The sequence below is a fragment of the Pristiophorus japonicus genome, chromosome 14 (genome assembly GCF_044704955.1).
Source record: "Pristiophorus japonicus isolate sPriJap1 chromosome 14, sPriJap1.hap1, whole genome shotgun sequence".
NCBI lineage: Eukaryota > Metazoa > Chordata > Chondrichthyes > Pristiophoridae > Pristiophorus > Pristiophorus japonicus.
In genome coordinates this window covers 165,172,015-165,199,699 of record NC_091990.1, presented here as the reverse complement: position 1 = coordinate 165,199,699, position 27,685 = coordinate 165,172,015, and the positions used below count along the sequence as shown (strand labels likewise).

At 45.3% G+C, this 27,685-nt stretch overlaps 1 protein-coding gene and 1 pseudogene across 2 annotated transcripts; both read left to right on the top strand.

The window, feature by feature from the left end:
• The first annotated feature begins 5,036 nt into the window (after positions 1-5,036).
• On the top strand, positions 5,037-19,421 carry LOC139280199 (L-lactate dehydrogenase A chain). 2 transcript variants are annotated; one of them, XM_070899789.1, is made up of 8 exons: positions 5,037-5,095; positions 12,359-12,492; positions 13,093-13,210; positions 13,713-13,886; positions 15,735-15,908; positions 17,272-17,389; positions 18,315-18,438; positions 18,932-19,421. In XM_070899789.1, exons 2-8 carry the CDS (start codon positions 12,364-12,366, stop codon positions 19,094-19,096), a joined length of 1,002 nt encoding a protein of 333 aa, XP_070755890.1. In that variant the 5' UTR covers positions 5,037-5,095; positions 12,359-12,363; the 3' UTR covers positions 19,097-19,421. The 2 variants fall into 2 exon arrangements, with proteins under 2 accessions (XP_070755890.1, XP_070755889.1); XM_070899788.1 differs by having other exon boundaries at positions 5,041-5,127.
• Positions 5,125-5,290, top strand: LOC139280314 (U2 spliceosomal RNA; annotated as a pseudogene).
• Positions 19,422-27,685: the final 8,264 nt, after the last annotated feature.

The following is a 27,685-nucleotide window of genomic DNA, read 5'->3' as shown; positions in this document are numbered from 1 at the left end:
ATCTCCCCACCTGGTCATACCTTCCACCACTTGCCCTGCTCAAAGTGCCATGGTGCCGGTGTGGCTCATCACCAAATCACACTCTGGTCTGCCCCCTACTCCTGACACCTTCTCCTCCTTTTGAGCATAAAATCATAGAAATTTACAGCACGGAAGGAGGCCATTTCGGCCCATCGTGTCCGCGCCGGCCGACAAAGAGCTATCCAACCTAATCCCACTCTCCAGCTCTTGGTTCATAGCCTTGTAGGTTACGGCCCTTCAAGTGCACATCCAAGTATCTTTTTAAATACTATGAGGGTTTCTGCCTCTACCACCGTATCAGGCAGTGAGTTCCAGACCCCCAGCACCCTCTGGGTGAAAACATTTCCTCTCAAATCCCCTCTAAACCTCCTACCAATTACTTTAAATCTATGCCTCCTGGTTGTTGACCTTTGCTAAGGGAATAGGTCCATCCAATCCACCCTATCTAGGCCCCTCAACATTATACACCTTAATAAGGTCTCCCCTCAGCCCCCTCTATTCCAAAGAAAACAACCCCAGCCTAACCAGTCTTTCCTCAAAGCTAAAATTAAACAGTCCAGGCAACATCCTCGTTAATTTCCTCTGTACCCTCTCTAATGCAATCACATTTTTCCTGGAGTGTGGTGACCAGAACTGCATGCAGTACTCTAGATGTGGCCTAACTAGTCGCTGGAGAAATATCATCAACGATGTCTCCGCAAGATCCTGCAAATCCCCTGGGAAGACAGACGCACCAACATCAGTGTCCTCGACCAGGCTAACATCCCCAGTATTGAAGCACTGACCACACTAGATCAGCTTCGCTGGACAGGCCACATAGGTTGCATGCCAGTTACGAGACTCCCTAAGCAAATGCTTTATGCAGATCTCCTTCATGGTAAACGAGCCAAAGGTGGACAGCGGAAACGTTACAAGGACACCCTCAAAGCCTCCCTGGTAAAGTGCAACATCACCACTGACACCTGGGAGACCCTGGCCGAAGACCGCCCGAGGTGGAGAAAGTGCATCCGGGAGGGCGTTGAGCTCTTAGAGTCTCAACACAAAGAGCATGAAGAGGTCAAGCGCAGGCAGTGGAAGGAAATCAGCCCCACCGACCCCTTCCCACGACGAATGTCTGTCCCGCCTGTAACAGGGTCGGTGGCTCTCGTATCGCACTGTTCAGCCATCAGAGAACTCACTTTGGGAGTGGAAGCAAGTCTTTCATGATTCCGAGGGACTGCCTATGATGATGATGTTTTATACAGCTCAAGCGTAACCTCCTTGCTCTTGTATTCTATGCTTCGGCTAATAAAGGCAAGTATTCCTTATGCCTTCTTAACCACCTTATCGACCCGTCCTGCTACCTTCAGGGATCTGTGGTCCTGCACTCAAAGGTGCCTTTGCTCCTCTACACTTCTCAGTGTCATACCATTTATTGTGTGTTCCCTTGCCTTGTCAGCACACCCCAAAAAATGCATTACCTCACACTTAGCCGGATTGAATTCCATTTGTCACTGTTCTGCCCACCTTACCAGTTCATTGATATCTTCCTGCAGTCCGCAGCTTTTTTCTTCATTATCAACCACACGGCCTCTCAGCATCTCACCTTGCACCACCCCTCTTGCCTCTCATTTAAAACCCTTGTTCTCTACTGTACACCAAAGTCCCTCACCAAGTTTATCACCGAGATATCTTCACTGCTTTCCTTCCTCAGCCTCTGCATCAAGCAACTTCTCATCCTCAGTGATTTCAACTTCCATCTCAACTCATCATGCTCTCCTGAGTTCACTGCTCTCCTATCCTTTAATCTCCTGGATGTGACTCGGTGTCAAATTTTATTTGATAATGCTTCTGATAAGCGCTTGGGATGTTTTACTACGTTAAAGGCGCTATCTAAATGGTAGTTGTTTTGGGGAGAAAATGATGCACATGCATTGGAACAAAGTAAAAAAAATGTTTGGGACCAGGCTGAGTAGATATCTGTGATCCATTTCAAAGTGTATCCCCATCGTATCTGGAAAACAGAACATGTCCATAAGACACTGCACAAAGTACCAACTCTTACAAGATGGGTGGGAAAGCAAATTGTAAGGTGGACACATAAAATCTGCAAAGGTTTATAGACAGGCTAAGTGAGTAGGCAAAAATTTGGCAGATGGAGTATAATGTGGGGAAAATGTGAGCTTATCCACTTTGGCAGAAATAATCGAAAAGCAAATTATAATTTAAATTGAGAAAAATTGCAAAGTGCTGCAGTATAGAAGGACCTGGATGTCCTTGTGCATGAAACACAAAACGTTAGTACGCAGGTACAGCAAGTAATCAGGAAGGCAAATGGAATGTTGGCCTTTATTGCAAAGGGGATAGAGTATAAGAACACAAGAAATAGGAGCAGGTGTAGGCCATTTGTCCCCTCGAGCCTGCTCCGCCATTCAATAAGATCATGGCTGATCTGATCATGGACTCAGCTCCACTTCAGATCAGCCATGATAAAAGCAGAGAAGTCCTGCTTCAACTGTACAGGGTATTGGTGAGGCCACACCTGGAGTACTGTGTACAGTTTTGTTCTCCGTATTTAAGGAAGGATATATTTGCATTGGAGGCTGTTCAGAGAAGGTTCACTCGGTTGATCCCAGAGATGAGGGGATTGACTTATGAGGGTAGGTTGGTCCTATAAACAATGGAATTCAGAAGAATGAGAGATGAAACTTATAAGATAATGAGGGGGCTCAACAAGGTGGATGCAGAGAGGATATTTCCACTCATAGAGGAAACTAAAACTAGGAGATATAGTCTCAGAATAAGGAGCCGCCCATTTAAAACTGAGATGAGGAGGAATTTCTTCTCTCAGAGGGTTGTAAATCTATGGAATTCTCTGCTGCAGAGAGCTGTGGAGGCTGGGACATTGAATATATTTAAGGCGGAGATAGACAGATTTTTGAGCGATAAGGGAATTAAGGGTTATGGGGAGCGGGCAGGGAAGTGGAGCTGAGTCCATGATCAGATCAGCCATGATCTTATTGAATGGGGGAGCAGGTTTAAGAGGCCAAATGGTCTACTCCTGCTCCTATTTCTTATGCTCTTATGTAACTTCCTTGAACCTGTATTAGGAACTCTTATGAAGTTGCACTAGGATGATGTACATCTGCTTGTTGACTGTGAGATGCAGCATGGCAGTGTGGAAGATTGAGAAGAGGGTTGGGGCGATGACGCAGCCCTGTTTGACCCTGGTCCAGACGTGGATTGGGTCTGTGAAGGATCCGTTGGTAAGGATCACGGCCTGCATCACCATCCTCCATCCTCCGTCGTGGAGCAGGCGGAGGATGGTGATGAACTTTTGGGGGCATCCGAAATGGAGGAGGGTGCTCCATAGACCCTCGTGGTTGACAGTGTCAAAGGCCTTTGTAAGGTCGAAGAAGGCCATGTATAAGGGCTGGCGCTGTTCCCTGCATTTTCCCTGTAGTTGTCGCGCTGCAAAAATTATGTCTGTTGTACCCTGTAGGGGACGAAATCTGTACTGTGAGTCATCAAGCTCCCTGCTGGAGTGGAATTAAACTACAGAACCAGTGAGAACCTGTTCAACCTGCATCGTCTCCAGGCCAGATCCAAGACCACCCCAACCTCTGTCGTCGAGCTACAGTACGCAGACGATGCCTGCGTCTGCGCACATACGGAGGCTGCAGTCCAGGACATAGTCGACGTATTTACTGAGGCGTATGAAAGCATGGGCCTTACGCTAAACATCTGTAAGACAAAGGTCCTCCACCAGCCTGTCCTCACCGCACAGCAGTGCCCCCCAGTCATCAAGATCCATGGCGCGGCTCTGGACAACATGGACCACTTCCCATACCTTGGGAGCCTCCTATCAACAAGAGCAGGCTGCCTGAGGAAAAGAGTGTTTGAAGACCAGACCCTCAAAACTGCCACCAAGCTCATGGTCTATAGGGCTGTAGTAATATCCACCCTCCTGTATGGCTCAGAGACATGGACCATGTACAGTAGACACCTCAAGTTGCTGGAGAAATATCACCAATGATGTCTCCGCAAGATCCTACAAATCCCCTGGGAGGACAGGCGCACCAACATCAGCATCCTCATTCCGGCTAACAACCCCAGCATTGACCAAACTTGATCAGCTCCGCTGGGCGGGCCACATAGTCCGCATGCCTGACACGAGACTCCCAAAGCAAGCGCTCTACGCGGAACTCCTTCACGGCAAACGAGCCAAAGGTGGGCAGTGGAAACGTTACAAGGACACCCTCAAAGCCTCCCTGATAAAGTGCAACATCCCCACCGACACCTGGGAGTCCCTGGCCAAAGACTGCCCTCAGTGGAGGGAGCGCATCTGGGAGGGCGCTGAGCACCTCGAGTCTTGTTGCCGAGAGCATGCAGAAATCAAGTGCAGGCAGCGGAAGGAGCGTGCGGCAAACCAGTCCCACCCACCCCTTTCCTCAACGACTGTCTGTCCCACCTGTGACAGGGACTGTGGTTCCCATATTGGACTGTTCAGCCACCTGAGAACTCACTTCAGGAGTGGAAGCAAGTCTTCCTCGATCCCGAGGGACTGCCTATAATAATGATGATGATGATGATGTACATTTGCTGCAGGATCATGTCGCTGACAGCACGTGGTGCCTCTTGTCAGAGGTTGCGGCACCAGACCTTTTACTGACGACCAAGGGTGGTGCACCGACCGGTTGGACCACAGCACGGTCCTCACAATCTGTAATACTGCATGTAGAATATCTCAATGCAGATTGGTCAGGAATGTGCAGATTATATGCACAGCAAATGTGACATGATGTATTCCATTTCCTGCACAAGTATTTCCACCCCAACATATTTATGACTATGCCTAATGCCAACCACTTCCTTCTTGCCGGCTTATCACTACGTGACTCCTGACACGATCCAACCTGGCCTGTCAATCACAGTCTGAGCCAGCCCCCCCTGTCAATCACAGTCTGATCCAATCAGCGTGGCCGCTAGCCTCCGTGCGCCTGCTCTGCGTCATATGTAGATGAGTGCGTGATGCATTATGACGCAACGGATAAATAGGCGCGGGGTGAGTGCGGAGTGCACGCGGAGCGAGCAGGTAACGGGAGCAGCGCAAGGAACAGCAACATAGTAAGGCCTTTTGGCTAAGATCAAGTGTAGTATGTTCTTATCAGTTTAATATCCCCTATCTGGGGACCAAATATTACATTGTTTTTTTGGAACAGGGGCTGTGCTCGGTCCACTCCACGCACCGACCTGGTATTGCAGTGTTTCCAGGAACGGTGCAGCTTCCCCTCTCGGCCTTTTGGCTAAGATCAAATGTAGTAGCGCAAAGTGATCTTTGGCGCTGGAGTTGATCTGACAAGAATGAACAAAAAAAAAGCAACATAGTAACGCTGTGTAACAGTGTATCGCCCGAATATCGCTACCTGTGGTACATTCCTCAATACAGGGCGCTTTATTTGTTTATTGTTATACTTGTTTCATTGTATAGCGTCACCCTGGTGTGTGTGCTGCTGTATCACGCTGCTTTATACAGAACTGAGTATAGATATTCTATTGTAGATAGAAAAACAAGCGTTTGTAGATAAATTGTACTGTATTGCACTAGTGTTAAAATTCAGTATTATTGCGCTGTGCTGCAGTACATCCGCGCACCCACAGTGCAGCTTTGTGTTGAAGCGGTGTGTAATGGCGCAGGTTGTACTCTGTGAGGATCAGGATCAGTGTCCGGTCCTCAGCTCAGGGCCGCTCGCTGGGAGCTGGGCGGGATTGTGGGCCGGCGATGCTCGGGCTATCCGTCTGGCTTCAGGTCCCGGCTCTGGGCGCAGCCCCAGTAACATGGCCACAATGTGCTGTGCCCTGTGGGTGGGCGGGCAGTCCCCGCACTGCCCCCGGTACGTGGGGAGATAGATCACAGACAGACATGGCCAGCCCAGTGCCACCCGTCCGCTCCTCCATCGTAGCCACATGTTCAGTTTAAAAAAAAACCTCAATGTGAAATTCGATATTAACCCTAGGATACAAAGTGAGACAAGGGAAGGGTTTGTGACGTTTTGACCATTTTATGAGGGAGGTGATGAATACTGGCGAGATCTCACTAGGTTCAAAATGAGTGAATATGGTGTTCATTTTCACCTACAGATATATTGCATAAATATGGGCTGAAATAATAGAGCTGATTGTTGGGAGTAAGCGGGAAGGTAATGTGATGTCGCCCAGAGGAGGTAGCTGTTGCCTGGCGAGCCTTGCCTTCAGTCTACTGTCGGCAGTAAAGACGTTCTGTGTAAGGTTACTACTTTTCCTTTCATGAGGACTTGGATAACTGGGGGTTTTCAGCTTTCGGAGGAAGTAGCATCGGAGGTATTCAAATAAGTCATTAGCATAGGAATAGTCAATCTGAAACACTCCTTCACAATGTCAGGTGGATTCAAATGACTGAAATGCAAATTCAGGACTGAAGGGCAGTTTTTCTCCACATGGGCTGATCAATATCTAGAGTAGGCTTCTGGATCAGATACTTGAAGCAAAATGTTGGAATTATGAAAGTTAGCTGCTATGACCTCTTTCTGGATGGATAGGGTGAATGCTAGTCCTTATCTAATGCCCTGTGAATTGAGTGTGGAAAATGTTCATGATGTCTTGAGCCAGTCAAATCTTTGTACTTGAGACATGCTTGCTTCCCCCTGGCTACTTGGTCCACTTTTGGACTTAAGTTGGGATCTCTTATTGTCCCTGTGCATGCAAAGCTCTGGTACATACTTATCAATGTGTAGCTATTTGGAAATTATTGGGAGTGGCAGGAAGATCAATCTCTAGTCTATGTATCATTCAATGGCAAATGTGGTTTGCTTTTTCTACCAGAAGACTGGTAACACCTCAGCTGGTTTGTCTGTTAACCAAAATATTTTAAGGAACACATTTTAAGTGTAATCTGGATGTGAATTTGTGTAATAATGCTGTGTGCTTTTTTTGCCTTGCATAACTGTCTTGTCTTAAATGTTCTTCCTCCTTTCTCAATGGGCTGGTACCAATTGGCAACAGTGAAAGGTTGCCAAAGGTTTCACAATCACCTCCCTCTATATAATAGATCTGATTAAATAGTCTCAAACTGCTGAATGCTTGTCCATGCTTCCATTGTGTTTCTTCCACGCTTCTCTCTCCCGGCCCCCAATGGCTAACTCTATTTAAACTGCAATACTGGGGGTATCAGAAGATAGACCAGGCAAGTATGAGTGGCCTGTGGCTGCACATTACATGATCGATATCTGAAGTAGGACTGCTGCTGTCTTCCTCTGCTGTTTATCTCCTTAACCTTTCTCTTGGAGTGAAGGAGAGAAAGGAGAGGCTTGTGACCATTCAGGATTGCTTGGGGTTTTTCTTTTTATGGGGATATTTGCAGCAGTTTCAATGCACTGTTTCCTGTTGCATGAGCTCGTAGGCATCTCCCTAGGTTGCCACAGCTTTCCCATGTGTAGTTTTTAATGGTGTTTTGGAGGAATGTTATTCAAAGTTTATGGAAAGTGCAGTTGAAAAGTTGAGTTTTGAGGAGCCCTATGGAAGTGGGAATAGATGTACTAAGGTCTTTAGGAAGAGCATTCCAAAAGGTTGAAGGCTCTCCAACAGCTTGGGGGTGGGGAGGGAAAAAGGGGAGAAATGCACAGAAGATCTGAGTTGGAAGAGGAGAGGTGTGTGTTTGGATGAAGGTTGCTGGAAGAAGGTTTCTCAAGTACGTGAGGCAAGGCCACTGTTGGATTTATGGACCAGGGTGAATATTTTATAAACTGTTGATGGGAAATAGGGTGGATGGATAATGGGTAAGTAGTACTTAAATGCTTGGTTAGATGCAATTGGCATAATTCTGGATGTTTGAAATTGTCAATGAAGCATTAGAGAAGTTGTGCCTGGAGATGACCAAGGTATGAATGAGGGGTATGGAATTGGGCAATCTTGGCAATGGGCTAGCTCTAAGGTTTGAAGCCCACCTTGGAGCAAAATACCCTTTTTGGATTGAGCCTTGACACACACATCTGGGGAAAGAAATGCCTTTTGGGAGGGAGGGGTGAGGAGAGTGGTGGAGTGGTTAAAATGTGAAGTTTCTAGTAGCATTGAGAAGAATTGATCTGTTTCTGTTTATCCACAAATTGATATGATACAACATTGCAATGTTTAGAGAGGTGCTGCTGGGTATTGCCTGGTATATGGAACCAGACCCCAATAATTGTGGATGTTGCATAGGCAGCATGTGGAGGAAGATCAGGACTATTTTTAATTGGACCCAGTGACCGGGATGTAGTTGTAGGCGGTGTGCTGGCCATGTTGGGTTTGATGTAGTAGAACAATGAAGTGGTTGTGTCAAAATGTTGCATCATTGAGGAGGCTGGAATTGCTGACTGTAGTTAGCTGTCTGAAAGCTGGTGGCTTCAGTTTATAATTGCAGTCTTGGATAACGGTGGTCCCAGGGGAAGTCCCTGAAAGTTTCTTAATTAGGTTTGTGGAGGATTCTCTCATAGGGCTGACAGCCTGGGAGTGAACTGTTGAGGGTTGGGGAAAGTGGGATTAGCTGGGTGCACGAGTGCCTGTCCTGCTCAAAGCCACTTCCCACGTGGCTATCATGTGATACAGTAATCTTCCCCTTGTGTTTTAAGTCTGAGAAACCAACATGAAGATTGAAGGGCCAGATCTAGCTATGGTTATAAAGAATTGGAGAGGTGTAAATCAGGAAGTCGTGGTCTGGTGATGCTAAGCGTGGGTTTTATAAGCCAGTAGGTTGAATGAGGAAGGTAAATTCAAAAGTTGTGGTCCTAGTAAAAAAGGATGCAAGGGATCTTACTGTCAAAATAATAAAGATTATGTGATGGGGTCATTGCAGCTAATGGAGAAATACCCTGACACGGGATTGTTTGCTGTGCTGCTGTTGAATTAAACTCAGAAGGACCTGGATTGAGATTCCATTTCATAAGATATGCTTTGTGATCAGTGGCATTTAGCTATTTTATCTTGTATTATCGCTCTCTTTGGATGGATAAAGAGCCAATGGATTGCAATTTATTCCTTGAAAACTGGGGGCTTTTGGGACAAAGTAGGAAATGCGAGATTGGGACATTAGCAGCAAGTCCCAGTGAATGAAACTAAGTGTGGCCAGGAACAATCCTTGATGTGCTCAGTGTGAAGAGGGAACAGAGGAGAAAGTCAAATATTGGCTCTCTGGGCACAATACAAGGGGAGGAAAGATGCAATGAACTGTGTCCTATATATCTGATACTATTAATCTGGATCTGCATTCTCAGAGGGCGAGGTCAGTGGGAATGTTATATTCCATTCCACCCTGCAGCGTTGGTGTGTTGTCGGATGTGTCAATCATGGGGATGAGATGCTCAAATGCAAACTTTGAAGACTTGTATGTACATCGATAGACATGCATCATTACCCATCGCTGCAAATGGAACTTGGATCATGCTGTAATCTGCTCCAGTGATCTAATCATTAATCATATTTGGCTTGATCACATCAAGCACTATTGTGCCTTGGCCTAAGCGACCTACTACTTCAGAATCATCCTGAAGGAACAGGATCAAAAAGGCTAATGGAATGTTGATCTTTACCTCCAGGGGACTGGGAGACGTTCTAGTTTATGATGATAATTCTCAAAAGCAGGAAATGCATAGGAACGGCAAGACATTAGTCGAACTATGGAGGGCTCCATTATTCAGTAGGGGAAGGTGAGAGGCTGAGGGGTCACTGGTTGAACTGTTTTTTATAACGAGAACTTGGATTTCTATAACATCTTTTATGTCTTGCTGTGTCCCAAAGTGCTTCACAGTAAACAAATTACTTTTTGAAGTGCAGTCCCCTTTTTTTAATGTGAAAGACAGGGATTTATATAGCACCTTTCACGATCACCAAACGTCTCAGTGCTTTCCAGCCAATGGAGTACTTTTGTAGGAAAATGTCTCGGCAACCTCTTAGCATCAAGATCCCACGATGCCCAGTTGCTGTTGTGAACTTCCCTGCTCTTGTATGGATAGTGCCATGGGACTTTGTTTTGCATCCACCTGAACAGGCAGGTGGGAACTCCAATTTAAAGTCTTGTCCAAAAGATTGGAGTCCTTTGGTACTGCACTGTTCTATGTGCTCAAGTTCTTGGTGGGCCTTGAATCCATGGCCTTCTAATTCGGGCAAGATTTGTACCACTGGGCCAAGCTGACATTGTCTTCCATAAATGACCTGGATGCAGAAAGCAATTATGAAATTGTTAAGTAGAGAATAGTGGAGCACAGATTAGTTAATGGTTTGTAAAAGGATTTAAGTCAGTTATGCAATCGGGCAGATCAGTGATAAATGAAATGTGATACTGACGCATGCACACTGTTGCATATTGAGCAAAACAAAAAGCAATGTAGGTACTGTATACAATGAAAAAAAACAGAATTAACACAAGGAGACTTTAAAAGGGACCTAGAAGTAAGTAACAATAAACTATGAGATGAGACAATAGGGAGAAACGGTTGAGAGAGAATAGAAAGTTAGAATATATTGCTAGGACAATGGAGTACAAGTCTCTGCAGGTTATGCTGAACCACTTATAATGTACCTGGTCACCACAGTTCAAGAGAAACATTGAAGAGAATGCAGAGAAGAGCAGCCAGAGTGATTTCTGTAGGAACGCTGGAAAGTACAGGAATGGAAAACTTTCTGCAGTCCATTTGGTCAATCAAAAAATGAACACTAGTCTTATTGCTCACTCCCTTTAATATATAATGCTCCCTCCATTTTCCCCACAATCTGCCTCCAAGTCCACTGCACACATGTATCATTCTCTGCATGGGGTAGTTATGTCTAAACTGCCCCTTCCCACTCCTGCGATTGAGCACATGAACCTGGTTCTGGAGTATGTGGCAATTGACCATATCGTGGTTTCATTTACCTACTCCCTTAAGAATCTTGAATAATATCTTCCCTGAGCCGTCCTTGCTCCAGAGTAATCAACCCTCCGCTTCTCTCCCCTTCAATACTCTGATATCTTAAACTGCATCCAGTGGCTGGCTATCCTTGTGACCAGTGACCTGAACGGCACACAGTACTCGGTGTGGCAATACACATGCTTTGTACAGATTTATCATGAGATTAATGCTGTGTCCTGCTGGTAATCCATCCCAAGATCTGATTGGCCTGCCATGCAGCTGCCACACACTGGTTTTAGTGAGCTATCCACCAATATCCCAGATCCCTCTGCTGTGTTCTGTAGCTTAGGGAAATTTAATTTATGTTGGTTCTGTTTATTTCACTTCCCTAGTCCCATTAAATTGGCAGTCGACAGCCAACCTTACCAATCTATCTCGATCCACTCCCACTCTGACCTCACAGTACTCGGCCTCCGACACAGTTCCAATGAAACTCGAGGAACAGCACTGCTGTCTGTCTCTCTCTCTCCACAGATGCTGCCTGACCTGAGTATTTCCAGCATTTTCTGTTTTTATTTCAGATTTCCAGCCTCTAGTATTTTGCTTTTGTTCCTTTACTTGTCTCATTACCATCTCCTTTTGTCATTCAATTTTCGATCTTCCTTTTTGTTCTTTCTCCCCTCCCCCTGTCCCTGCATTTGTACTTGCTCAAAACCAGTTACATCTCTCTTGCTGCCTGACCTGCTGTATATTGGCAGCAGTTTCTGTTTTATTATGTAGGTCTCTCTTGATTTTTTGGCTGCTTAATGTTTGAAAGCCCCAGGCACCCATCTCTCTCCCAACACTTGTTCTGTGCAGTTTTCTGTCCCACATATGAACACTTTCAGTTTCAAATGCAATCAGCCTTTGCAAACTTTCAATTCATCTTGGGAGCTTGTCTCTTTTTACAGGCCTTCCTGCCTTGTGGACTAATCGCTTTGTGGCATAATGTTGAAGCCTTGCTGAAAACTTGTCTCATAAGGAATGAGTTCTTGGGGAAAGTTGAGTCAAATTTGAGCTCGGTAGTCTTTTAAAAGAAGGTTCTGAGGGAACGTCATTGAGGTATATAAAATTAAATGGCAGAGGACTGAATCGAGCTGAGCTGTAGGACCACTTAAAATTCCTTTTTACAAAATTCATGATGTTACAAAACATTTTTTATTTTAAGTATTAAATTCGTCAGCTAATATGTGTTCAATATGTAGTTGGGTGAGTTAGATCATAAGGCATGTAAATGTTGAGGGGCCGAATTCTCTACTTTTGTTGTACTTTTGCGACGAGGGAAGAGGATGGTCGCTGTATCCAGCACGTACACTTTGCTGTGATGGTTGGGCTCCAATAGTCATCATTTATGATGGTGAGCTGCGCATGTGGTTACACTGACTTGAGCTGATATGAATTATTATTTCCTTTGGCAGCAAAAATGGCAAGCCTCAAGGACAAGCTAATCGGTCACCTGGTGACATCCCAGGAGAAGGGCTCCTGCAACAAGATAACCATTGTTGGTGTGGGTGCAGTAGGCATGGCATGTGCCATCAGCGTCTTAATGAAGGTAAGATGGGGTTCAGCTGATGATGTGGTAGCCCACCCCTCAATGAAAATTGAGATTCTGATTTATTACAAACTGGCCTTTGGGAATGAGGACCAGAGAATGATGTGGTTTCGGCAGTTCTGGGACCCTCCTGGGATGGACAACCTGGTGTGCCCAAGGGGGGAACATCATGGGCTACATATGATTGCATGATGTTGCTCTGGTGGATTTCCCCCCCCCCCCCCCCCCAAATGCCACCTCAATTTTACACCCTCCTCTCCTTAAGACACCGACTCTTGCAGGTGGATTCCCCCCCCCCCCCCCCCCCCCCCCCGTGTCCATGTGGCCTTAACAGTGTTTCACTAGGTCATGCAACTACAGGCAACGTGTTCTTTCCAAGAGTGATCAGGAACAGAAACTTTGGCTAATTTTGCCCCACCCTACCTCCAGCGATGCCGAGGCACATTGCAGTGTGTATACTGCTACCTTGGCTATAATCAGCTTGCCTGAAACAGCATGGCAGTCAAACCCAAGACTACTGGACTGCGTGGTTTAGGGCATTAGGCCCTTTGGAACCGTGTCTGCTTGAATGTAGTTGTGACTCATGGTTCCCTATTACAGGACCTGGCAGATGAGGTGGCTCTGGTGGATGTAATGGAGGACAAATTGAAGGGAGAGATGATGGATTTGCAACATGGTAGCCTCTTCCTTCATACTGCGAAGATTGTGTCCGGCAAAGGTGAGTACAAGGTTGGTGGGAATAAAGAGTACAGAATTAGCCTGGGGTTGTGCTGGAATTAGCATGTATGGACCTCTTGTGACCAGACTTTGAGATTAGCACACAGCTCCAACATGGAGAGATGATGACAGCTATTACTCCTTCATGGGCAAAATTCCAGGGTTGCAATGGTAGAGGGAAGGGTTTGCTGAAGGTGATTCAGGTGGAGCATCAACACCGGCATAGACCAGTTGGGCTGAATGGCCTGTTTCTGTGCTGTACATTCTATGTAAAGACTTGTAGTGTGTGCATTTGCCAGCCTTCTGTGGTAGTGAAGCATCTTTAGTGTAGGGGCCTGGGCCCTGGGGGTTGGGGCTAGAATGTTGATTCTGGTGCACGTATTGTGTAAGAGAGAGGTAAAAGTGGTGCACTTTCAGATCAGTTATTGAGTTGGTAAGATAGCAGTGAGATGAAAGTAACCCAGCCTTGCGTTAATGTAACTGTGCTTTTGTTCATGTGACAGATTACAGTGTGAGCGCTGGCTCCAAGCTGGTTGTGATCACAGCTGGTGCTCGGCAGCAGGAGGGAGAGAGCCGTCTGAACCTTGTTCAGCGTAATGTGAATATCTTCAAATTCATCATTCCTGACATCGTCAAGCACAGCCCCAACTGCATCCTGCTGGTGGTGTCCAACCCAGGTTAGTGCTTCCCCACCTCGCACAGGAGGGATCGGGAACTCTGCAATTTACTGTGGGGGGGATGGACGGACAAGGCACGTGAGCTCCTGTGGAGAAAACACCTATTTTTTTTTTTAGTGTTTGGTCAAGGAGCCAAACAGTTGCCAATTTCTTCATCCTGTTGGGCTGGAATCATGGTTTAAGTTTTGCTTTTCTGACACATTCACTTCTGAAGTAATGTCTCCACATCCTCAGTAAGACAAGTGCCTGACATGCTCTGCCTTTTGTAACCTACAATATTGATTTTTTTTTTGTGACTTTATAAAAAAAAATCCAACATCTGGGTAGTGTTTTATTTTAAGATGCTGGAGCCCATCCTTGGCCCAGTCACCCTCACTGCTCCATGTTCTCTCCCGTTCTGGAGTTGACACCCAGCTTCATGCTCACTTTGCCTATTGCTTCCTGTTCAAAACCCCTCAATGACTTGCCCTGTTCACAGCATTGAGACTGTTCTGGTCTAAATCATTGACATCCTTTGACAGTGGCACACTATCTCTGCTCATCCTCCCTGATAGCATTTATCACGACAGACCAATCCTATTCTCATCCTCCGTGCCTCTGGCACGGCCTTGCTTAGTTCCACCCCTACATGGTTCAGTGTTGCCAGTACATCTCCGGCAATGGCTTTTCCTTTCATGACCTTCATGCTCCATACCTGGGAATGGCCACTTCTCTATTCCCCTCCCCATTTGTTGTTGGAGTGCTTGCACTTGGTGATGACCATCTCCTGCCCTGCAACCATTACTGTCTGATGCCAAATTGTGGAAAAGCCAGAATTTTCTTCAAGTGAATATTGAGAAAGCGATGCCATCCTGCTTGGCTCCACCAAAAAGTTTGCACCCAACTCTTCCCTCCCCGGGCTGCATTGTCTGGCTGAATCTGACCGCATACTTGACGTTCTTTGGCCCTCCCTTGAGCCTCAAACACCATTCCATGTTCGGCTCACAGTCCCCAGTGCATTTAATTCAAAATCCTTGTTCTTGGCTACAAGTATCTCCTTGCTTTTGCACCTTCTCCAGGCCTAATTGCCACAAATACATCCTCTGTGCATCCACTTTTGCTTCAGCGGCAGAGCCTTCAGACTGCAATGGGTGGTGTGGCTCAGTGTCCCTATGTACAGTGGTGTCTGGTTGCTGGCCTATTGTGGAGGGGGGGAGGGAGGGAGGGAGGGGAGGGACAGCTTAATCTGCAGATTCTGAGCACGGGGGCTAACTGCCCCAGGAGGGAGTGAGCAGGGTGGGGGAAGGGTCATTCCCTGAATGGATGGATGGATGGCTGGTGGAATGTGCTGAGCAAGCTGCAGGAGCTCCCTCAAGCAGAAGTCTCAACTGAAACTGTTTATAGCGTAAGTACAGAGTACCATCACCATGGAAACTGCATATTGGTCTCCACAACAAAAGCTACCCAGTGTCCTTTTGAGGTCACTGTTCAGTCATATTAGAACAAGAGATTAAAAGGGACTTGGTCTCTAGTTTGAAGACAATTGAGCCTTCCCAGCAATCTGACTGAGTAATTCTGTGCTGTTAACTGTTGAAGTGCTGGAATTAAAATGTGAAGGAATGGCTTAGCAGTAGGTCTCATTTAGACAACACTTATTAAGTGAAGCAAATGGGCTGGCTCTAGTATATCCTGATTAGCACCAATTGCTAAAAGTATCAGTTTGAGAATTGCAGCCAGTCTGTCTATTGGACTGCAGATTGAATGAGTTTGTGTGTGTGTTGAGTTGGGGACTGTGTTGTGGGTCTGGATGGGCTGAGGAGTTGCTGTGAGGGTTATTCTATGTATTAGCGTGTTCCCTTTTATTTCTAGTGGACGTCCTTACCTACGTGGCCTGGAAGTTGAGTGGCCTTCCCATGCACCGTGTTATTGGCAGCGGCTGTAACCTGGACTCTGCTCGGTTCCGCTACCTGATGGGGGAGAGACTGGGCATCCACTGCTCCAGCTGTCACGGCTGGGTGATTGGCGAGCATGGCGACTCTAGCGGTATGTCTGCAGGCGATGCTCCAATTTATGCTTGAGGTTACGGTTGAAATTGAAGTAGGCCAAATGTCGTGTTGGGGCCAGTTGGCATGGAAACAGATAGCTGTATCACTGCTTCACTCAGACTGTTGCCTAAAGATGTCTGCAGCCTGGTATTAGTCACCTTTGCACAGTGCTGTCTGATATCCTTAGCCACTCTCGCTGTAATGAGACCGTGTGACTTGGGAACTGTGATGAGCACCTACCTGTTACACTCTGCTATGGACAAGATTACTCCCTTCCCACTGGAATTCCGAGAAGTTCAGTGCAACCCAGTGGGGTCTGACGCAATTACTGAAAGGCTGAGGTAATATAATCTGGCTGTTTGAACTGGAGTCATATAGCCAGAGAGCAGAAGCACAAAATTAGCAACGCTGTGAGATTACCGATCTGGTGGGGGATGGGAAACTTTAGTACAGGATATACAGTAAGTCAGTGTAAAAATACAGCCAATGGAGTTGAAAATTCCCTTTCTATGCATGATCAGTTTACATCATGGATCACAATGGTTTCACTCCTAGAATGTAACTGCAGTCAAACATTATTCAATAGTATAATTAAATCAGTGAAGGCTTGGGAGGGGCAGAAAGGTGTTGGAGTCCTGCAAACTATCATTAATGTATAGGAAAGAGGGACAGAGAAAGACCAGATTGTCCATCAAGTCTGTCCCATTCAGTTATGTTACAAATCAGCACCATAACTCCCAGTGTTCCCCTCCATCAGCAGCCATGTAATCTCCTAGGAAAAGATTGAGAGAAAAAATAATCAGACCCTCGGCCAATTCAGGGAAATGCCTTCACGATCCCTTGGAGGTGAACAAAAACAAACGTGCCAACATCCCACCTATCTTTTCATATGTAGCAATATCGTTTCTCCAGATAGACCAGCATTCTGCCTTGAAAGGACTCTGGGCAAGGGGCAGTCTTTACTTTTGTCTGTTTAACTGAATGCATGGGGAAGGGGTTGGGGAGATTGTATGTAGGGGTAGGGTAGAATATACACTGCTGATGGAAGGAGCAGGCCTGCTGGGCCAAATGACCAACCTGTTCAAGGACAATTTGAAATAAGCTACCCAATGTAGATCAGATAAGATACATGACAAACTGAAGAGCTGTCATGAAGATTTCAGTAAAATATAATACTAGCTGGCTGTGTGGCATTTTCATACCATTTTTCTGAGCTGTGGAAGAAAACCCACCAGTGCAGTTAGATTCTTTGCTTGAGTATTTTGAGTTGTATAACCAATCAGGTGCTGAATGTTGGGCCACCTGGAGCTGGTTTTGTATTAACCTGCTGCATTTTGTTTCCTTGATTGGTTTTATCACAGTACCTGTTTGGAGTGGCATGAATGTTGCAGGTGTGAGCCTGAAGGAGCTGCACCCTGAAATGGGAACTGACAAAGACAAAGAGAACTGGAAGAAGATGCATAAGGATGTGGTGGACAGGTGAGACCTGGAGTGATCTGACCCATTGTAAATGCTCTTGTATGTATTGCCATTCTCCACCAGCATGTGTTGGCTTACATATTGCCTGCTGTGGCCTTTAAATGGAATTTCTGGAAGCTCGTGAGATGGACCTAATTTGGTTTAGCTGTTTAAGATGCTGTCAAAACTCTTGGATGCTTCCTGTGAGGGTCAATGTGTTTAGCACCTTTTAAACACCAAGCAGGAGTTGGGAATTTATTGGTTTAAAAGAAAGTTTGGAGGATATAATAAGATGGGGTGAGTGCTGTGAAGTATAGAAAGTCTGAGTTGGAATATGATGGTTCATCAATGGAAAATATTGTTCCACATTTGCAGTCTTGGATCTAGCAATGAACCCAATGGGGGATGCTGGAATTTGATACCCACTGTAAATCATTTCAGAAAATGGAGGATTGGACCTGTGCAGCCTTCATTTTTAAGATCTACACTTACAAAAATCAAATTATTCCAGTACTTTGGAGAACTCCACTGTGGTAAATATTCTTTACAAAGACCACAAAGGAATAAATTAACCTTTTCACTGCACAGCATGAGAAATTGTCTCTAGTCAAAGCACCCAGTTCTAATATTCAATATCATTTCAGATCTTCTCGTGCTATGAGTAACCACATTCACAGTGTACATTTATGGAGAGTGGTCAAATAACCCACCAACACTGGGCTCAAGTGGGAAGCATTGCTTGGACAAGATACTAGTGTTACCAGCACCTATAACTATATAAAGCAGCTGAGATCAGGAGAGGAGGAAAGAAAGTGATGGGTAGAATGATTTGTTTTTGTGCTGCTAGTAGTAGTAATACAATGTAGCACTGGCTGGGAATTGGTACGATTAATGGTGTTTCTTACCAAAGCATTGTTGACTGGACATCCTTGCTCTTTCTCCACAGTGCTTATGAGGTGATCAAACTGAAAGGATATACCTCCTGGGCTATTGGGCTGTCTGTGGCAGACCTGGCACAGACTATTATGAAAAACCTGTGTAGGGTGCACCCAGTATCCACAATGGTTAAGGTAAGAGCAGCAATGTTGAGTGCATGCTGTGCACTGTGAGCGCTTGTAGGGGTGGGGAAGAGTGGGACTTGTGTGATCCAGCACTAGGCATTAAAACAGGACTGTTGACAATTTTGTGCACTCTCAAAGTCGCCTTGATAAAATGCAACATCCTACGGGAGGACGCTGAGAGCATGCAGAAATCAAGTGCAGGCAGCGGAAGGAGCGTGTGGCAAACCAGACTCCCCACTCACCCTTTCCCTCAACGACTGTCTGTCCCACCTGTGACAGAGATTGTAATTCCCATATTGGACTGTTCAGCCACCTGAGAACTGCTTTGAGTGGAAGCAAGTCTTCCTCAATTTTGAGGGACTGCCGCTGATGATTTACCCTCCCAGATTAAGAGGGCAGGAGATGTTAACTGGTTTAGTGAGGTACTGTGGGGGGGGTGGGGGGAGTTGAAATAACACTGAAGCAGCAGTGCCTTGACCATCCTGTTCTCTCCTTCCTCTAGGATTTCTATGGTATTAAAAATGAAGTTTTCTTGAGCCTCCCTTGCATTCTGGATAACAATGGAATCGCTAATATTGTGAAGATGACACTGAAACCAGATGAAACCGAGCAGATCCAAAAGAGTGCCACCACCTTGTGGGACATTCAGAAGGAACTGAAGCTCTGACACTCCTCTCTAGACCTCCGACACTGCAGAAACCTCAACGATCATACACTGGTGATCTTGTTGCGTGTAGCCCCTTTTAGGAAACACAGCCACCTTTCTGTGATCACTTGCTTTGTGAATTAGTGACTGCCTGACCATGAAGTCCTAAACCTCTCTCTGTAATAGAGAGGGACCGTATCAGTATTTGTGTAATGAGTGTTTGCAATAAGATCACACCATCTTCCTCACATGGGCACTCAGTCCTGTCAATGTCTTATGTAGAGCAGACTGCTGTGAATGAGTAAATCTATCTCCTGTTTAAAAAAAAAATAAAGATTTAACTCCATTTTTCTTCTCTGAAGCGGTCTTATTAACCATCTATATATTTGGATCCCAGTTTCTAATCCTAAGCAACCATCTGGTAATCTGCAATAATTCCTCTCAAATCCAGAACAACTGCTTGAAAGAAAAGGGTGGCGGTCTTCACTTATCACACTGCAGTCTGTGTTGTGGGCTCTGAAGTATGAGCAAAATGAAGGCCAAAGCCTTGTGTAGGATATTACCAACTGTTGAAGAGATGGTATAAATAGTGATGGTTTGACATTGGGAAAGTCATCACTAGAATCCTCAACTGTCTTCTCCCTGTGGCTGAGGCGACACCCCCTAATGTGCATTATCCACTAAGGCATACAATGGACATGATCTTCACCACGACAACTGAGAAATGCAGGTAACAGCATTGACCCTTGTACATGGCCACCTTTGACCTCACAAAGCCCTTTGATGCTGTCAGTGACAAGGGACCATATATGGAGTGTCTTCCTCTGTTTCAGCTGCCCTCAAAAGTTTAACATGCAAGCTGTGATCCTGACCAACAAACCCGACCAGGGTCAAGCAGGGCTGTGTCATTGCACCAACCCTCTTCTCGATCTTCCTCGCTGCAATGCTCCACCTCACACAAGCTCCCTGCTGGAGTGGAACTATACAGAACCAATGGGGAACCTCATCAACTTTTGTCACCTCCAGGCTAGATCCAAGGTCATCCCATACAGACATTGAACTCCAGTACATGGACAACATGAATATGTGCAGACACAAGAGACTGAACTCCAAGCCATTATCAACATCTTCACCGAGGTGTATGAAAGTATAGGCCTTGCACTAAACATCCGTAAGACAAAGGTCCTCCACCTGCCTGTCCTTACCACACAGCACTAACCCAGCAAGATCTACAGCATGGCTTTAGACAACATGGACTATTTCCCATACCTCAGAAGTCTACTATAGGCAATGATGATGATTAGACAATGCCACACTTGTCCCTTATGCATTTTATGACTTTAAAAGCCATGAGCACTGCCACACCACAGTTTTGAGTGGCTAAGAATGAGCAGCATTCCTGCTGGTCCTTTAGAAATGTTGGTGGAGATGCTCCATTCACCCTGTGCACTACCTGGTCCATGGAGAATTGTTGAACTTAATCCCTGAAACCATAAGGTGACTTCAGATCACCTTGACCATACTAGAACTGGTATGTAATGCACTTGCAGAGTGGATTGTAGTTTCTTACAATTTACTCCAGTGTGTGTGTGTCTCCTTTGGACAGTAACATTGCAACAGGCAGGCTAAAGTAGTTCTAATATTCCCTCCATCAATCTTAACAATCGGCAGGAGTAAATTTCTGCTCTCTTACCACTGTTTGACAAATGTCTGCGCAGACTGGGATATTCAAGGGATTGCAGTCGTGATCGCTGACTGATGGGAAGTCACTGTTATTCTTAAAGCAATAATAGTGATGTTTACCTTGGTGATTCTTTTCCTCCCAGGTTACTTAGAGAATTGGGTGTAAGGGAAGGTGCATTTATAAAACCTAAAGGCATTCAAATGGCAGGAGGCTTCACATTAACAATCTCCAGTGTTAGTCAACCCTCTAATTCAGCTGTTAGCTTACTGCTCACCCCACTGCAGAGTAGGTGTGAAAATCAGTACCTTGATGAAAAACGTTCTGGATTTTAGTGCCTTTATCGAAGGACATATGCCTACTGTGACCAGTGATGGTGTGGATTTGCAAGTTGGAACATAAGAAATAGGAGTAGGCCCATTGAGCCTGCTCCACCATTCAGTAAGATTTGCTGACCTAATCATGGACTTGGCTCTACTTCCCTGCCCACTCCCCATCCTCCCTTATCGCTCAAAAAAATCTGTGTCTCTCTCTGCCTTAAATATATATTCAATGACCCAGGTTCCAGATTTACAACCCTGAGAACAAATTCCTCCTCATCTCAGTTTTAAGTGGGCGGCCCCTTATTCTGAGACTATGTCCCCTAGTTTTAGTTTCCCCTATGAGTGGAAATATCCTCCTTGCATCCACCTCATCAAGCCCCCTCATTATCTTATGTTTCAATAAGATCACCTCATTCTTCTGAACTCTAATGAATATAGGCCCAACCTATACTCATTCAGCCCTTCAAGCCTGCACCACCATTCAGTAAGATTATGGCTGATCATTCCCTCAGTACCCCTTTCCTACTTTCTCTCCATACCCCTTGATCCCCTTAGCCATAAGGGCCATATCTAACTCCCTCTTGAATATATTCAACAACTCTCTGTGGTAGGGAATTCGACAGGTTAACTCTGAGTGAAGAAGTTTCTCATCTCAGTCCTAAATGGCCTATTCCTTATCCTAAAACTGTGTCCCCTGGTTCTGGACTTCCCCAACATCGGGAACATTCTACCAGCATCTATCCTGTCCCGTCAGAATCTTATATGTTTCTATGAGATCCCCTTTCATCTTTGTAAACTCCAATGTATAAAGGCCCAGTTGATCCTGCCATCCCGGGAATCAGTCTGGTGAACCTTCGCTGCACTCCCTCAATAGCAAGAACGTCCTTCCTCAGATTAGGAGACCAAAACTTAACAAAATATTCCAGGTGAGGCCTCACCAAGGCCCTGTACAACTGCAGTAAGACCTCCCTGCTCCTATACTCAAATCCCCTAGCTCTGAAGGCCAACATACCATTTGCCTTCTTCACTGCCTGCTGTACCTGTATGCCAACTTTCAATGACTGATAAACCATGACTCCCAGGTCTCGACGCCACTTCCCTTTTCCTAATCTGCCGCCATTCAGATAATATTCTGTCTTTGCATTTTTGCCCCTAAAGTGGATAACCTCACATTTATCCACATTATACTGCAGCTGCCATGCATTTGCCCACTCACCTAACCTGTCCAAGTCACCCTGCAGCCTCCTAGCGTCCCCCTCACAGCTCACACTGCCACCCAGTTTAGTGTCATCTGCAAACTTGGAGATATTACACTCAATCCTTCATCCAAATCATTGATGTATATTGTAAAGAGCTGGGGTCCCAGCACTCCACTAGTCACTGCCTGCCATTTTGAAAAGGACCCATTTATCCCGACTCTCTACTTCCTATCTGCCAACCAGTTCTCTATCCACGTCAGTATATTACCCCCAATACAATGTGCTTTGATTTTGCACACCAATCTCTTGTGTGGGACCTTGTCAAAAGCCTTTTGAAAGTCCAAATACACCACATCCACTGGTTCTCCACTCTACTAGTTACATCCTCAAAAAATTCAAGAAAATTTGTCAAGCATGAATAAATCCATGCTGACTTGGACCAATCCTGTCACTGCTTTCCAAATGCACTGCTATTTCATGCTTAATAACTGATTCCAACATTTTCCCCACTACTGATGTCAGGCTAACCGGTCTATAATTACAGGCTTTCTCTCTCCCTCCCTTTTTAAAAAGTGGTGTTACATTAGCTACCCTCCATTCCATAGGAACTGATCCAGAGTCAGTAGACTGTTGGAAAATGATCACCAATGCATCCACTATTTCGAGGGCCACTTCCTCAAGTACTCTGGGATGCAGACTATCAGGCCCCGGGGATTTATCGGTCTTCAATCACATCAACTTCACACCTAATAAGGATATCCTTCAGTTCCTCCTTCTCACTAGACACTCGGTTCCCTAGTACTTATGGAAGGTTATTTGTGTCTTCCTTCGTGAAGACAGAACCAAAGTATTTGTTCAATTGATCTGCCATTTGTTCCCCATTATAAATTCACCTGAATCCTACTGCAAGGGACCGAAGTTTGTCTTCACGAATCTTTTTCTCTTCACATATCTATAGAAGCTTTTGCAGTCAGTTTTTATGTTCTCGTCAAGCTTCTTCTCGTAGTCCATTTTCCCCCTCTTAATTAAACCCTTTGCCTTCCTCTGCTGAATTCTAAATTTCTCCCAGTCCTCAGGTTTGTTGCTTTTTCTGGCCAATTTATATGCCTCTTCCTTGGATTTAACACCATCCTTAATTTCCCTTGTTAGCCACAGTTGAGCTACCTTCCCCGTTTTATTTTTACTCTAGACAGGGATGTACAATTGCTGAAGTTCATAAGAACATAAGAATTAGGAACAGGAGTAGGCCATCCAGCCGCCCCTCGAGCCTGCTCCGCCATTCAACAAGATCATGGCTGATCTGGCCATGGACTCAGCTCCACTTACCCGCCCGCTCCCCATAACCCTTAATTCCCTTATTGGTTAAAAATCTTATCTATCTGTGATTTGAATACATTCAATGAGTGAGCCTCAACTGCTTCCTTGGGCAGAGAATTCCACAGATTCACAACCCTCTGGGAGAAGAAATTCCTTCTCAACTCGGTTTTAAATTGGCTCCCCCGTATTTTGAGGCTGTGCCCCCTAGTTCTAGTCTCCCCGACCAGTGGAAACAACCTCTCTGCCTCTATCTTGTCTATCCCTTTCATTATTTTAAATGTTTCTATAAGATCACCCCTCATCCTTCTGAACTCCAACGAGTAAAGACCCAGTCTACTCAATCTATCATCATAAGTTAACCCCCTCATCTCCGGAATCAGCCGAGTGAATCGTCTCTGTACCCTCTCCAAAGCTAGTATATCCTTCCTTAAGTAAGGGGACCAAAACTGCACGCAGTACTCCAGGTGCGGCCTCACCAATACCCTGTACAGTTGCAGCAGGACCTCCCTCCCTCATTCCATTCGCCTTCCTGATTACCTGCTGCACCTGCAAACTAACTTTTTGGGATTCATGCACAAGGACCCCCAGGTCCCTCTGCACCGCAGCATGTTGTAATTTCTCCCCATTCAAATAATATTCCCTTTTACTGTTTTTTTTCCCCCCCAAGGTGGATGACCTCACATTTTCCGACATTGTATTCCATCTGCCAAACCTTAGCCCATTCGCTTAACCTATCTAAATCTCTTTGCAGCCTCTGTGTCCTCTACACAACCCGCTTTCCCACTAATCTTTGTGTCATCTATAAATTTTGGTACACTACACTCTGTCCCCTCTTCCAGATCATCTATGTATATTGTAAACAGTTGTGGTCCCAGCACTGATCCCTGTGGCACACCACTAACCACTAATTTCCAACCCGAAAAGGACCCATTTATCCCGACTCTCTGCTTTCTGTTAGCCAGCCAATTCTCTATCCATGCTAATACATTTCTTCTGACTCTGCGTACCTTTATCTTCTGCAGTAACCTTTTGTGTGGCACCTTATCGAATGCCTTTTGGAAATCTAAATACACCACATCCATCGGTACACCTCTATCCACCATGCTCGTCATATCCTCAAAGAATTCCAGTAAATTACTTAAACATGATTTCCCCTTCATGAATCCATCTTGCGTCTGCTTGATTGCACTATTCCTATCTAGATGTCCCACTATTTCTTCCTTAATGATAGCTTCAAGCATTTTCTCCACTACAGATGTTAAACTATCCGGCCTATAGTTACCTGCCTTTTGTCTGCCACCTTTTTTTAAAACAGAGGCGTTACATTAGCTGCTTTCCAATCCGCTGGTACCTCCCCAGAGTCCAGAGAATTTTGGTAGATTATAACGAATACATCTGCTATAACTTCCACCATCTCTTTTAATACCCTGAGATGCATTTCATCAGGACCAGGGGACTTGTCTACCTTGAGTCCCATTAGCCTGTCCAGCACTACCCCCCTAGTGATAGTGATTGTCTCAAGGTCCTCCCTTCCCACATTCCCGTGACCAGCAATTTTTGGCATGATTTTTGTGTCTTCCACTGTGAAGACCGAAGCAAAATAATTGTTTAAGGTCTCAGCCATTTCCACATTTCCCATTAAATCCCCCTTTTCATCTTCTAAGGGACCAACATTTACTTTAGTCACTCTCTTCCGTTTTATATATCTGTAAAAGCTTTTACTATCTGTTTTTATGTTTTGCGCAAGTTTACTTTCATAATCTACCTTTCCTTTATTGCTTTCTTAGTCATTCTTTGCTGTCGTTTAAAATGTTCCCAATCTGCTAGTTTCTCACTAACCTTGGCCACCTTATACGCATTGGTTTTTAATTTGATACTCTCCTTTATTTCCTTGGTTATCCACGGCTGGTTATCCCTTCTCTTACTGCCCTTCTTTTTCGCTGGAATATATTTTTGTTGAGCACGATGAAATCCTCCACTGTTCCTCAATTGTGCCGCTGTTTAGTCTGTGTTTCCAGTCTACTTTAGCCAACTCTGCCCTCATCCCACTGTAGTCCCCTTTGTTTAAGCATAGTACACTCGTTTGAGACACTACTTCCTCACCCTCAATCTGTATTACAAATTCAACCATACTGTGATCACTCATTCCTAGAGGATCTTTTACTAGGAGATCGTTTATTATTCCTGTCTCATTACACAGGACCAGATCTAAGATAGCTTGCTCCCTTGTAGGTTCTGTAACATACTGTTCTAAGAAACAATCCCGGATGCATTCAATGAGTTCCTCCTCAAGGCTACCCAGTGCGATATGATTTGACCAATCGATATGTAGGTTAAAATCCCCCATGATTACTGCCGTTCCTTTTTCACATGCCTCCATTATTCCCTTGATTATTGTCCGCCCCACCATGAAGTTATTATTTGGGGGCCTATAAACTACGCCCGCCAGTGACTTTTTCCCCTTACTATCTCTAATCTCCACCCACAATGATTCAACATTTTGTTCAATAGAGCCAATATCGTCTCACAACTGCCCTGATATCATCCTTGATTAACAGAGCTACCCCACCTCCTTTCCCTTCTTGTCTATCTTTCCATGTGATCTTTAAGTGTTTGCCATTGCCTATCCACCGTCAACCCTTTAAATATCATTTGCCAGTCTATTCTAGCCAATTCACACCTCAAACCATCGAAGTTACCTTTCCTTAAGTTCAGGACCCTACTCTCTGAATTAACTGTGTCACTCTCCATCTTAATGAAGAATTCAACCATGTTATGGTCACTCTTCCCCAAGGGGCCTCGCACAACAAGATTGCTAATTAGTCCTTTCTCATTACACATCACCCAGTCTAGGATGGCCAGCTCCCTAGTTGGTTCCTCGACATATTGGTCTAGAAAACCATCCCGAATACACTCCAGAAAATCCTCCTCCACCGCATTGCTACCAGTTTGGTTAGCCCAATCAATATGTAGATTAAAGTCACCCATGATAACTGCTGTACCTTTATTGCATGCATCCCTAATTTCTTGTTTGATGCTGTCCCCAACCTCACTACTACTGTTTGGTGGTCTGTACACAACTCCCACTAGTGTTTTCTGCTCCTTGGTATTCCGTAGCTCCACCCATACCGATTCCACATCATCCAAGCTAATGTCTTTTCTTACTATTGCATTAATTTCCTCTTTAACCAGCAATGCCACCCCGCCTCCTTTTCCTTTCTGTCTATCCTTCCTAAATGTTGAATACCGCTGGATGTTGAGTTCCGCCTTGGTCACCCTGGAGCCATGTCTCCGTGATACCAATTACATCATACCCGTTAACTGCTATCTGCGCAGTTAATTCGTCCACCTTATTCCGAATACTCCTCACATTGAGGCACAGAGCCTTCAGGCTCGTCTTTCTAACACACTTTGCCCTTTTAGAATTTTGGTGCAATGTGTCCCTTTTTGCCTTAGGTTTCTCTACCCTCCACTTTTACTTTTCTTCTTTCTATCTTTTGCTTCTGCCCCCATTCTACTTTCCTCTATCTCCCTGCATAGATTCCCATCCCCCTGCCATATTAGTTTTAACTCCTCCCCAACAGCACTAGCAAACACTTCCCTCTAGGACATTGGTTCCGGTCCTGCCCAGGTGCAGACCATCCGGTTTGTACTGGTCCCACCTCCCCCAGAACTGGTTCCAATGCCCCAGGAATTTGAATCCTTCCCTTCTGCATCACTCCTCAAGCCACGTATTCATCTGAGCTATCCTGCAATTCCTACTCTGACTAGCACGTGGCACTGGTAGCAATTCTGAGATTACTACTTTTGAGGTCCTTTTTAAATTTAGCTCCTACCTCCCTAAATTCGTCTTGTAGGACCTCATCCCGTTTTTTACCTATATCGTTCGTACCTATATGCACCACGACAACTGGCTGTTCGCCCTCACTTTTCAAAATGCCCTGCACCCGCTCCGAGACATCCTTGACCCTTGTACCAGGGAGGCAACATACTATCCTGGAGTCTCTATTGCAGCCACAGAAACATCTATCTATTCCCCTTACAATCAAATCCCCTATCACTATAGCTCTCCCACTCTTTTTCCTGCCCT

Coding starts and splice junctions, on each gene's coding strand:
- LOC139280199 (XM_070899789.1), top strand. CDS start 12,364: ATGGCAAGCCTCAAGGACAAGCTAATCGGTCACCTGGTGACATCCCAG. Junction 13,211..13,712: donor GAAGATTGTGTCCGGCAAAG/GTGAGTACAAGG, acceptor TTCATGTGACAG/ATTACAGTGTGAGCGCTGGC. Junction 15,909..17,271: donor CGAGCATGGCGACTCTAGCG/GTATGTCTGCAG, acceptor GTTTTATCACAG/TACCTGTTTGGAGTGGCATG.